The sequence below is a fragment of the Mixophyes fleayi genome, chromosome 12 (assembly GCF_038048845.1).
Source record: "Mixophyes fleayi isolate aMixFle1 chromosome 12, aMixFle1.hap1, whole genome shotgun sequence".
Lineage (NCBI taxonomy): Eukaryota > Metazoa > Chordata > Amphibia > Anura > Limnodynastidae > Mixophyes > Mixophyes fleayi.
In genome coordinates this window covers 63,329,112-63,341,758 of record NC_134413.1, presented here as the reverse complement: position 1 = coordinate 63,341,758, position 12,647 = coordinate 63,329,112, and the positions used below count along the sequence as shown (strand labels likewise).

Below are 12,647 nucleotides of genomic sequence, written 5' to 3'. Positions count from 1 at the left end.
ATGATAGGGAATTATGAACTACTTAAGACTAAGGAATCCTGGCGGGAAGAGCAGAGCATTCCCCCTGCAGAGATGACCCCCTCCTTTGGATTCCTTAGGATGAACCAGCCAATGATTGACGACCCCTTGGACATTCCTGAGACCCGGACCAATAGATGCAAGCTATACCATCTTCATTGTATTACTGTATTTGATTGTGTATATAAGCAGCAGCTTGTGATCCAGAGTGCAGACATCTTGTCCCCAGACTTCAGGATTGAATGACTACACTGGATCCAGAGCGCCTGCGATAAGTAACGGCTGTATTTACTATTACTTCGCTTGAGCATATTATTCCACTTATTGCGAATAAATCTTTGTGCTTTGGAACCACAAATCGAGATTCGACAATCGTTATTGGTTAGCGACAATACGCACATAACAATACCTAGCACCATTGTCTATTTATTCTGTCTTTTATACATATATATATATATATATATATATATATATATATATATATATATATATCTATATCATCCTCAGCACTAACCAGCCTGGGCTGGTTTCCACTATAGCAGCAAGTCCCCTCTTAACTCTCTCTCTGCCTATAATACCCAGTCTTGTTTTATTACTGTGTTTTTGCCAAAGCGCTATAGAATATGTTGGCGCTATATAAATACATGTTAATAATAACAATCAATAAAGTGTGGTTCTTCCCACCAGTATAAATCATCACCAGACTGATCAAAGCAAGGCTGGTGTGTATAAACACACACAAAACTAGCATCTCCTTCCCAGAGGCTACTAGACCTGCCCTGAAAAGAGATGGGGATCTTCCTGACTCCATTGCACTTGTAATTTCTGATCCCAGTGTACTGTGTAATTATCAATAGTCTGAATCGATGGATTATATTTTAATGTGCAAACTAAGCAGCAAGACAAATCTTATTCATCCTATATAATATCTGAATATGTTATAATATAAAAATGGAATAGCAATACTGTTTATTGACTGTTGTTAAAAACAAAAATACATTAAAGTTGTTTACATATATGAATCAGTCTCCTTCAGATCATTTTAAAACATAGTGGTAGGTTTGAATTTATTGCACTTAGTATTAAGTAATGTTACCTGTGGAATGTTGTAAACTCCAAACACCCGAGCTAGTAGGAGGGAGACCTTAGATGATATTCCATCAACATAGCCCACGAGGCTTGGTAAGTATCCGCAGCGATAATTTACTATGAAAGCTTCAGTTCCAGAAAGAATATCAAACATTCCAATCAAAGCTTTTCTTTCAGAGAAACAAGGGTCAGTGACTTTGAAGCCAAGGCTGATATTAGGCAGCAAGTACGGATTCTTATTAATTTCTGTGATTGCAAATACAAAGGCTAAAAGATTCTGGTAGCTCTTAAGGTTCATTCTGATACAGATAATAAAATCTTGTAAGAAACTGAGTTTAGCTGTTTAAATAAATGATAGACATTTACAGTTAGCGAACACTTTGATATATCTCATTACTCTTATGAGTGTAATGTTATTTAATCAGGCCAGTGTTCTTTATACTTACCAAAACACATTTCTTATTGGTTTCTATGATTATTATAATCTTAACTACAATAAAAGCATTTTCATTCATCATTGTCTGCTTTATCTACGCATAGCGTGCTCTAACAGTTTTAGGGGTAGATTTACTAAACTGCGGGTTTGAAAAAGTGGAGATGTTGCCTATAGCAACCAATCAGATTCTAATTATCATTTATTTAATACATTCTACAAAATGACAGCTAGAATCTAATTGGTTGCTATAGCCAACATCTCCACTTTTTCAAACCCGCAGTTTACTAAATATACCCCTTATACTCCAACAGTTAATAGTCTATAATTGTATTGGTTATTAATGGACAGAATGAAATTTATATCATCATGAGCAGTGTATCAAAAATTATACAACTCAGTGATAACTTTCAGCAACTGTTATTCTCAAGGTAGAAAGTCAGACATCAGTCACTGGGGCATATTCAATTGATGGCGGTTTCCGCCGCGGAAAAAGTACTACCGTTATTACGGGAATACTAAGCTGGATTTCAGCTCGCAACTCCCTGAGCCGCGAGCTGAAATCCAGCGAGAAAAGTACCATAATAACGGTATTCATGCGCACTATCACCGTAATGACGGTAATAGTGCGCGCGCCGCATTGCTTTAGGCAGTAACGGCAACAATTGAATATGCCCCACTGAGTTGTATAATTTGCATGGCATTAGGCACAGTTCAGTAAGCAATATTGCAAGTCACAGCCTAAGGAGTAGAAGATTCCCTTCTACTCAATTACACAGACTAATGTACACAATTATTCACTAGTGTAGTTTACTGACTACAAATACACATATTATTACCTTAATCTTTATTATATTTATTAAATGACAATCATACACCACTATTATAGACAGTGAAAGTATGAGCAACTACAATAGGATTGGACTACACCTTATAAAGGAAGGTGCTGTGTTAGTGGAAAATGTTGTTAGAAGGTTGGAGGAGAGAGTTTTATTTGGGGGCTTTGCACCAGTAAGCAAAATTAGTTATTGGAATTGGGCTAAGGATAGGGGTGAACTTACAGCAAAGAAAAATGATGTGCTTAGAATTAAAACTGTCAAGAATAAAAATGTAATGCAAATAATGACAAAAATTTTGAAATTATGCTGGATAAACTCAAAAAAATAATGTAAAAAATGAGAGGAATGAATTATTTGGCATAACAAACATAGCTAAAAGGTGCAACGGAATGGGCAGTAAATTTGGAAAAGTGATCAAGACCCAGCTTGTAGTAGAATATTTAATAAAAATTAAAATGTAGAGTTTATCTGTAGATAGATTGGTAGCTATACTGTATACGTATGGGGAAAAACACAGTTAAGTTACTTATGGCATTTGTTTTATGTCACCGAATATAAAAAAAGTGTTCAAAAATCAATTAGTAATGCAAAATAGAAAATACACTGGTAAAGACTAACATACACTGGGACAATGGATCTAGAACTTCTGGTAAAAGAAGCATCAATATTTAAAGACAGATACCTTCCCTAGATGATGGAAGAACCACCTGGATGGAGAATACTAGAAGGTTTGGGATTACCTATTACAAATAATATTATATTTAATATATTATAGCTCATAGATATCCTCCACTACAAATTTATGCTGTTCTCTCACAGTTGCCTTCCTTTCACCAAACGCACCTCTTTTAAGTCCCTAATATAAACCCAATGTACAAACCTTCACAGTCCCTTTTCCATCTTCAACTTGCTTTTCTGCCCACCACCACCTCCGCCACCCTCCTCCTTCTTTACTGTACTTGAGTATGCACCTACTTCAAAGACAATATTCAATATCCACTTTCCCTTCCATTGCCTTTCCTAAGTTCGTACTCTTTAGTTACAGAGGATGAGGTCTCTGCCCTACTCCCTTTCTCTAACCCCCTTGAATATGGGTCTAGGTGCGCTCTGCTCTAACTGGCAATACACTGCAGGATACGTCAAATACATATGTGGAATTTTAAGTCCCAAAAGAACACCCAGAAACCTGTTAAAAATATAGTCATTAATGACAAAATATTAAAATAAGAAAAAAAGGGGTTTTATTTCACCATCCCCTATAAAACACATTTATTAGGATGTCATTAGTGTTTACTGTACCTAATGGATTTTTATAGTTGCTCCTGAGTGCAAACACGTGTTTTAGCATACATATGCGAACGTCATCTGTGATACAAGGTGACATCACGGGGAAAGGGAAACCGAGGCTAGGTCTGTGGTGCAAGGTGACATCACGGGAGAACAGGAAACCGAGGCCAGGTCTGTGATATAAGGTGACATCACAGTGGAACAGAAAGCCGAGGCCAGGTCTGTGGTACAAGGTGACATCACAGGGGAACAGGAGACCAAGGCCATGTCTGTGGTACAAGGTGAGAGGAACAGGAGACCGAGGCCAGGTCTGTGGTATAAGGTGACATCACAGGGGAACAGAAGACCGAGGCCAGGTCTGTGGTACAAGGTGACATCACAGAGGAACAGAAAGCCGAGGCCAGGTCTTTGATACAAGGTGACATCACGGAGGAACAGGAGACCGAGGCCAGGTCTGTGGTATAAGGTGACATCACAGGGGAACAGAAGACCGAGGCCAGGTCTGTGGTACAAGGTGACATCACAGAGGAACAGGAGACCGAGGCCAGGTCTGTGGTACAAGGTGACATCACAGGGGAACAGGAGACCAAGGTCATGTCTGTGGTACAAGGTGAGAGTAACAGGAGACCGAGGCCAGGTCTTTGGTACAAGGGGACATCACAGAGGAACAGGAGACCGAGGCCAGGTCTTTGGTACAAGGTGACATCACACCGCTTGAGTTGGGCAATAGTGTATGTTCTCAAGCTTAGCATGACCTTACTGTATTATTGAATGTTGCTGCGTTCACTGGAGTATGGTCGGGATCTGGCCATACACAGAGCGATTTTGCGCAAAATACGGCACATATCTGCATTTACATTAACGAATTAATCAGGCCCATAACGTAAAAATTGTCCTCAGCAACAGAAGCACAGAAGCAAAATGTGTATTTTTAAAAAAATAATATATCTGTTGTAGTAATATACATTATGGCAACAAAATTTCTTTGAATAAAAGGAACACAACGTGGTTTAAAAAGTATCAGGAGACATATTTTAACAATTTTTTTAAAGTGTAAAAATTAGAAGGCAATATAGATGCATTGGGTAAATACAGGGGGATGAAAAAAATCTATAATAGAGGAATCATAATAGTAATAGACAATGGAAAAACGACTTTTTAAGTCGGGAAGTTTAATCCTACTGTTTTCAAGAACATTAAGAGCAAAAAGAAAGTAAAGAATAAAACTGGTAATATTTGACATAGGAGATTGCTTTGGGAAAGTAATAAAATGTTTAAAAAAGATTAAGATAAAAAAAATCCTTTGGTCCAGATGTAAACATCTAATTTCTCTACAGTAACACATAGACAACTGGCCCTCATTGGTATGGGCTTTTATAGTCAGTACCATATGCCAGTCCCAGATAAATGGTATTTAAGATGAAAATCTAGGGCTAGGGAAACAGTGTTTACATGGATAAATGAATGTCTTGAGGATATAAAACCAAGGGTTGTTTTAAATGGAACATATTCAGACCAGGTTATCTTTCAGTGAGGCACCACAGGAATTAGACATTGGTCATCTTGTTTTTAATAGTTTTATTAATAACCTGTTGAAAATACGCTGTAAATAATTGCAGATAACATATAAGTCATGTAGCATTATAGACAAGGAATATGTCAATGCAATAAGATTTGGAGAAATTGCAAAGTATTGAAATAAAATTGAGTATAAACATAACACATGAAGATTAGACCATAGTAAGCATTATGCTATTTACATGTTAAACGGGATGCAATTGGGGAAATGAAAATTGATAGGATGGAAAAGGATCTATATGGTATATAGTAAACTAAATAACAGCAGTCACACAGCTGCTACTAAGGCTATGAAAGTGTTGGGATACATAAAAAGTAGGTCTGATGCATGAGATGAAAACATAAGTTTGCCAGTAAATAAGTCACTATTTATCCCACATCTTGAATATACACTATAGTAGTGGAGACCTGTTTGCAAGAAGGACATACCAGAGAGGATTCAAAAAAGGGCAATCTTATTAATGTTTTAGAGTAGGCAGTATGACAGCCTGTTTGACTTGAAAGAGGACATTTTCACCATCAGCTCAGAGATGGCTCTTTACTGTAACGGTAGTCAAATGTTTTGCCTTCTACAGGCTCAACACGGTAAGTTCATATAAGAATGGGCTGAAGTTAATGATCTTTTTATTTATTGTGCTAAACATAAATATTGTGAAATAATGGCAGCTTTATTAGATCAATAAATTATTTATTTAGAATTTGATTTAATATCTTAACCGGTAAGAAGTTCTTAATCAATGTTTGGAGTACATTTCTATACTCACAAAGTAACTAACTTACAATTCAGACCAGGCTTTTTGTTAGTAATCATTCTGGTAATAACTAAGCCGAATAATATATTTTTCCTTTAGAGGTATAAAGCAAAAACTGCATTGAAAAAAATATATTATTTTGTTGTAAATAGATTGTCATTAGTTTTTGAATTTCATATTAAAATTCCATTAATTTTAATTTAACTGTAAAAATTGCAAAAACACATGTTGCTTGAGAAAAAAATGCAGCTTACGGTATATAATTTCTAAAGAAATATGGAATAGCTTTTAGCAATGTGAAGCTAAATTAATTTGATATGATATTTACGTAATAGAAACATCATTTGTTTGCGTATTGTATTTCAAGAAGGCTGACAAAATCAATAGGAAACATATTATATTTTAAAATGGCTTATAACAGAAAGCACTAGTTTTATAGAAACAGGTAAACTAGAGAAACTAACATTTGTGTTTTTTTAAATATATATTTTTTTAATGAGAATATTGCTAGAGGCCGTAACACTGCTTTATCTTTAAAATTAATGGCTCTTCACTTAAAAAGAAAAATGTGTACAATGTATAGCCACAAAAAACACTGTGTGCAGTGGAAATATTCAATTTCCTGTGCTAACCGGCCAGGTCTAGCAAATTATTTTATAACATCTAAAATATTTAAAAATTTTCTATTTCTTTCACATAATTATTCATTTATTTATGTCCTCAATTAAATCCACTGTAGCTGCACATAATCATATTTAGATACTTTTCAAACTATTAGTAAAAATTCTCTTGTACTTACTTCTCTACTAGTTTTTGTAATTATTTTTTACAATGTATCCAAATTATTATGAATGAATTATTTATGAATGAATGTGTCTTTTGACATGCATAAAAGCAATTTTTACATGCATAAAAAATGTTACACATAATGAAATGAATAAAAATAGTAATACTAATAAAAATAATAATACAGTACAGAATACTGGTGTTGGAAATCTGCTGCACAGCTGTATCTATACATATGTGTTTATATATATATATATATAATATATATATATATATATTTATATATATATATATATATATATATATATATATATATATATATATATAATATATATATATATATATATAGAGAGAGAGAGAGAGAGAGAGAAGGCAGGATATGATATTCCGGGTTGTAAGAGAAAGGTTATTTACTCACATGCGACAATCAGAGAAATATCCTGACGGTTTTGAATTAAAATTCAATTTTATCTTCATCATTGACCCCATTATGGTAATTATCCCACCAATGGTTACATCTCCTTCTTGGTAATAATGGAGGGAAAGTGGTGATTGGAGAGAACAGATGGATGCTTTTAGGCTGCCTACAGCATGAGGTAGCAAAAGGAGAATCAGAACTGCACACACAATATTACACATATTTAAAAAATATTAGTGTTTGAAGGATGTCCTTGCTTCTTCGCATTTAGAAAACCCACAAAGTCCTGTGCGTCTATTGTATGATCTCATAGTGATAGAAACAGCTACAGATTAAAAAGCGTCCAGTTAGTCTTGACACATGTTCTATTGCTATGTGTAAAGCGTAGGCATCCTGCATTTTTATGTCTTTCTAACAAGCATATAATAGCAGGGTTGACATTTTTTATTAGTCTGTAATTACTGGAAATTATATATTACAAACAAAGCAGCTCAAACATGGCTATTTTTACTAGAAGGTATAATTTGTGCTAAAGGAGTCTCTGGCTAGGGAACACAGGTGGATGACAGATCATTTCAATTAATGTTCCTATTCATGATGATAAATCATAACAGCAATAAGTAAACATGCAAGTTAGGAATATCCAGATATAAATCTGTAAATGCAATATTCACAGAAATGTAACAAAATCAGTTTTAAACCATAAATAAAATAGATGAGACTTGAAGACATAAGTTAAATGTGATAAAATAATATGAAACAAAAACACCAAAAAACTAAAATGATTTAACTATGTCACATAATTCAAAAGCATTAATTCAGACCTTTGCTAATAAGTCATTGATCATCAAAGTTACTTGAGATTATCCCTATAGTTACTTGAGATTATCTATTATAGAATTTGACAACCTTAGATATTTATTGGTGATCGCCTTTAAAATGTCCATCAAATACATTTGTTAGATATCATCTATCTAAATGTATGTTATTTGCTATTTGTGATCAATATGCTTTTCAGCATATTGATCTTGTGTGAATGGTAGGTACAAAAAATGTTGTGATGCAATCAGTTTTATTTTAGATTTATATACCGATACCTAGACCTTTATTATGACTCTAAGGACGACCGTATGTATCACATCATCGGAACTTTTATTTCATCACATGATTTATGGTACCATCCATAGATAAAAGCTGCTAAAGTTCATTTTTGTTTACGCATTTTATCATATTTATGCAATTGGTTTATACAGATGAGGGTTATTGATGATGACTATTACTTCTGAAGAATTGCTGCATGGGTTGCTGTTATGAGTATTCATATATCACGTGATCGGGACTTGCATCTTATTTACAGAGATATTTTTCGTTCAGTCTCTTCATCATACATACCATGTGATGGGAGGTACTGAAAATGGTGCAATACGATTATTATTATTGTTATAGAGTTTGTCAATAATACACAAAAAATGACCGTGTGTATCACACGATCGGAACTGTATGTCATCTTGTGATCGAGGTTACCATCAATTGACGTGATCCATTAAGAATCATTTGTTTCATTCATGCAAATTTTGGTTTGCATGGACGCATTTAAGGCTTTTTAACTGTGCACATCACAAGATCGTGACTTTATGCATCATGTGATTGGAACTATATCTCACTTTTAAAAGTATTTTACGGTCAGTCTTTTTATTATACATATTCATGTATTTTTATGTTCTTTATGTATTTGTTATATACATTTCTAAGGTTTTTGTTTAAGTGCTGCAGTAAGTAGGGACCAAACGTGATTGGTCACCCTTAAGCATATATAGAATTGCCTTCCCCCTACTACCTTGAGAAACACTCAAAGTGAGTTGAAATGCGTCGGTTCGTGAAAGGGGCGGATGTGATTTTCCTCACAGGAATTCTGAGGGCTCTATATGTCCTGCATGTGGCAGTCCCTTTTTCGGAGAGGATCTGATCGTTCTTTGGACGCTGTATACCATTTTACATCTGGTACAAATCCCATTATACCTGTGTTTGGATTGTGTTTGTTTAATAAATGTGTGTTTTTATTGGAAACCTATGGATATGCATTGTTTTTCTTTTTTTTTCCAATATGCATAATGGAGTGATACTCCTGCACTTGTAACGAATGGGTGTATGAATAAAGTTTCGGTCAACATTCCATATGTGCTTACAAGGGACGAGGAAACTTTATAAGAATAAAGTCACTGTTGGAGGACTGTTGATATGCTGTTACAGGATTTTTACCACCTTTTATGGGTTTTAATCTCCTTAATATTCTGGCAAATGTATGTATGACCATTTAATACCGTTATATATATATATATATATATATATATATATATATATATAACTATTACCGTCAACCAACTCCTCGCAAAAGGTACTTCTAAATTAACTTAAGAAACATCATTCTTATATTCCCTTAAATCCACAGGCTTCAAGAATAACCACAGCAAGATATATCCTTATTTATTTCACACGCCGGTCCCATAGTTAGGTGCCGGCACTGTGACTTTCCCTTTAAGAACCATAATTCTGCTTGCTTCTGCCTCAGAGACATTACTTTCACAGGTGTTCCTGGCTACTGTGATCTGGATCTCCTCCTGAACCTCATTGGTCTTTGAGCACTATATTAACCTCCCAAGGTTATGGGCTCATTGCCTGTTCTTCGTGTTACTCTGGTTTCATTTGGATCTGGCTGTATCCCTCTCCTTCCGTGTGTTCGTTACCTGCTCGCTGGACTGAACTCCTTACTCCTGTTCACCTGCAAGCTGCAAACTCATCACTGCTGTTCACCTGCAAGCTGCAAACTCCTCACTGCTGTTCACCTGCAAGCTGCAAACTCGTTACTGCTGTTCACCTGCAAGCTGGAACTCCTCTCCGCTATTCATCTGGACGCTGAACGAGTATCGTGAGTTGTTGCTAAACCTGTGCCTTATCTATTGGTTCACCTTTACATCTGGCTGGCTAAGATCGCTGCATCTCGCTGTAAGAGCTACTATCAAGTTACTTGTCACGTGTAGTTCCACGTCTGACACAGGTTATCCTTACTCTGCTGTTACCTGTTTACTGGACTGTTATTGTGAACTACTTGTTGTTCCGGTGGCTAGTACTTGGGCTCAAGTTAAGTGTCTCTGTTCATTTGCTTCAATTACAACGAATTCTGCTACCTGTAGTTCCACGCATGGTTCAGATACTACTCACGTCTCTGCTACTTCTAGGCAACATTCTACTGCACGTGTCAGTGTTCATCCAAGTCCTTCAGTGATGTTTAACGCTTGCTGTTCTACTTAATAAGAATCACAGTGTTTCCAGTAACACCTGCTATGTTGAGTCATCTCTACTCTCTGATCAGCTAAGTTCTAGATACTACTCTGTTTGGACTGTAAGCTGTACCAGTGATTTACATTCTTCTGCTGTGTGGTTCTCTATTGGATCCTAGTGTTCTTGTTTATCATCACTGCGTTGAACTGTATATCATCTCATCTCATGCTGTTGCCAAGGGTTACCGACTATGAAGTAGCATATGTTATTAATGTCTGCATTACAACGAATTGCTGTGTATTCGTCTTTGCCAATATATATATCTAATTCCTTCCATTCCTGTTGTACCAACATTCAATATAATACGTTGCCGCACTACTTTCTCCTGTGTTATTATTGATGCTTGTAAGCCGTGAACTTATCCTAAGAATATTATTGTGTTCTGCCCCCACCATCCTCTATAGTAGAGGCAAGGGATCTACAAAACACCCTCAGAGCCATGACAATTTATAGTTTGTTGTATTATATTATAGAACAATAAACAGCGTAACAATATTTTACACAAAGTATAGATTTTGGTGCCATATATCATTAATTTCCTGTTCTATAAATATATAAGTAATTGTGTTTGTGTTTTGACTAACTATTGTTTAAAGGTGTGTGTATGTTTTAAGCTATGTGTATGTGAATACATTGTGTAGTGAAGGGGGAGGTGGGAATCCATACAGACAAGCATGCACACATCTCACTCAAAGTCCAAAGGCCATTTTTAACACATGGTATTTCAACCACATACTCAGAGATTCAGATCCACAAACTACCCTTTAAACCAACTGTCCAACAAAACGTTATATTTATCACTTTCTATTCATTTACATTAAACTGCATAAAGCAAACTATTTCCAATCGAAAACTCCATTACAGCATTATACCAACATAGAATCACAGAACTATATATAACATAAATGCTTTCATTTAAACCAACAATCTATCCTAACAAGGCATGCATTATTGTAACATTGTCCATACCAAACCAAAATCTTTCCAATCACATTTACCATCTGTATTCAAACTTTCATATCACTTACGACAAATGATCATTCAATCTCATGTATTCAGACTCGCTCACCTTTCATTCCAGTCAAACTCCATACTAGTCAGGGCCTACGTAGGCCGTGATTTATCTCACTTCAAGTCTGCTGGGGTTAGCAGTAGCTCCCAAAAAGGAAGTTTCTTCCTCTGTGTAAAATGTAAAATCCTTTCTTGTGGGCAGGGACTACCTTTTACAGGAACCAAGCTACAGTTTTTCATATGTTAATTTGACCATCTGTTCAAAACCTGTTCAAGTATTTACAACCCATAGTCCCAGGTGGGGGGAGGATTTTTGTTCCCAATCAATGTGCTAATTCAATTGTGGCTGAATCTTGTATTATTTATGTCTCATTTTATAAATTATTTATGTAGTCTTCATCACATGCGTTCTAACGAATAGGAGAAATTTCCCTACTGGATTAAGAAGTATGCATACACTATTTTTTTGAACACCTTATATCCACTGTGACTTTTTAGATCGAATATTAAAGTATTGTATGTAATATTGACTAGGGACTATTAGATTCTCTCCAATATATGACTTTTCATTCTGTTTTGTATTTTATGCTGACATTGGGCTAGCGCCTATTTTTCTATTATATTCCTGTATATGTTATAGTTGTGGGAGGTGATATCACTTGTACTAGAAAAGGGCAGCTTTCTATATTTGCGCCTATTTATTTCTATTATTTTCTTTTTAGTTTGATTGTACCTATTTCACCGATTTAGGAATAAGGCAGCATGCTTTTTCAGCATAGAGATATGAGGAATCAACAATTAGAAGAAGTCTTTAGTGGTTATTCTGAACTATTTTTGCCACTGATGATTTGGTAAATGTGATGTATATATTAAGTGATGCGCTTGTAAAAGTAAATAAGATATGGTTCGAGGTGGTGACAGCTGAGCGTTATCTATCTGACCAATTAATTCCTAAAGGTTTACGTATTCTCAAGATTCCCTCTTTATAAAAATATTAGATCATTTTATAGATGAATGGGCTAAGATTTTGAGACAGTGTTCCTTTTCTCTTGTTGAATTGATTCTTAAAGAGAAAAGAAAGGAATTATATTATATCC

General features: G+C 35.2%; 1 protein-coding gene across 1 annotated transcript in view; it reads right to left on the bottom strand.

The window, feature by feature from the left end:
- LOC142108306 (vomeronasal type-2 receptor 26-like) overlaps positions 1-1,405 on the bottom strand; it is a 31,227-nt gene extending 29,822 nt beyond the window's left edge. The window contains exon 1 of the mRNA XM_075191940.1: positions 1,115-1,405. Coding sequence (XP_075048041.1) covers positions 1,115-1,405 — 291 coding nt within the window. The remainder of the gene's footprint in view (positions 1-1,114) is intronic.
- Positions 1,406-12,647: the final 11,242 nt, after the last annotated feature.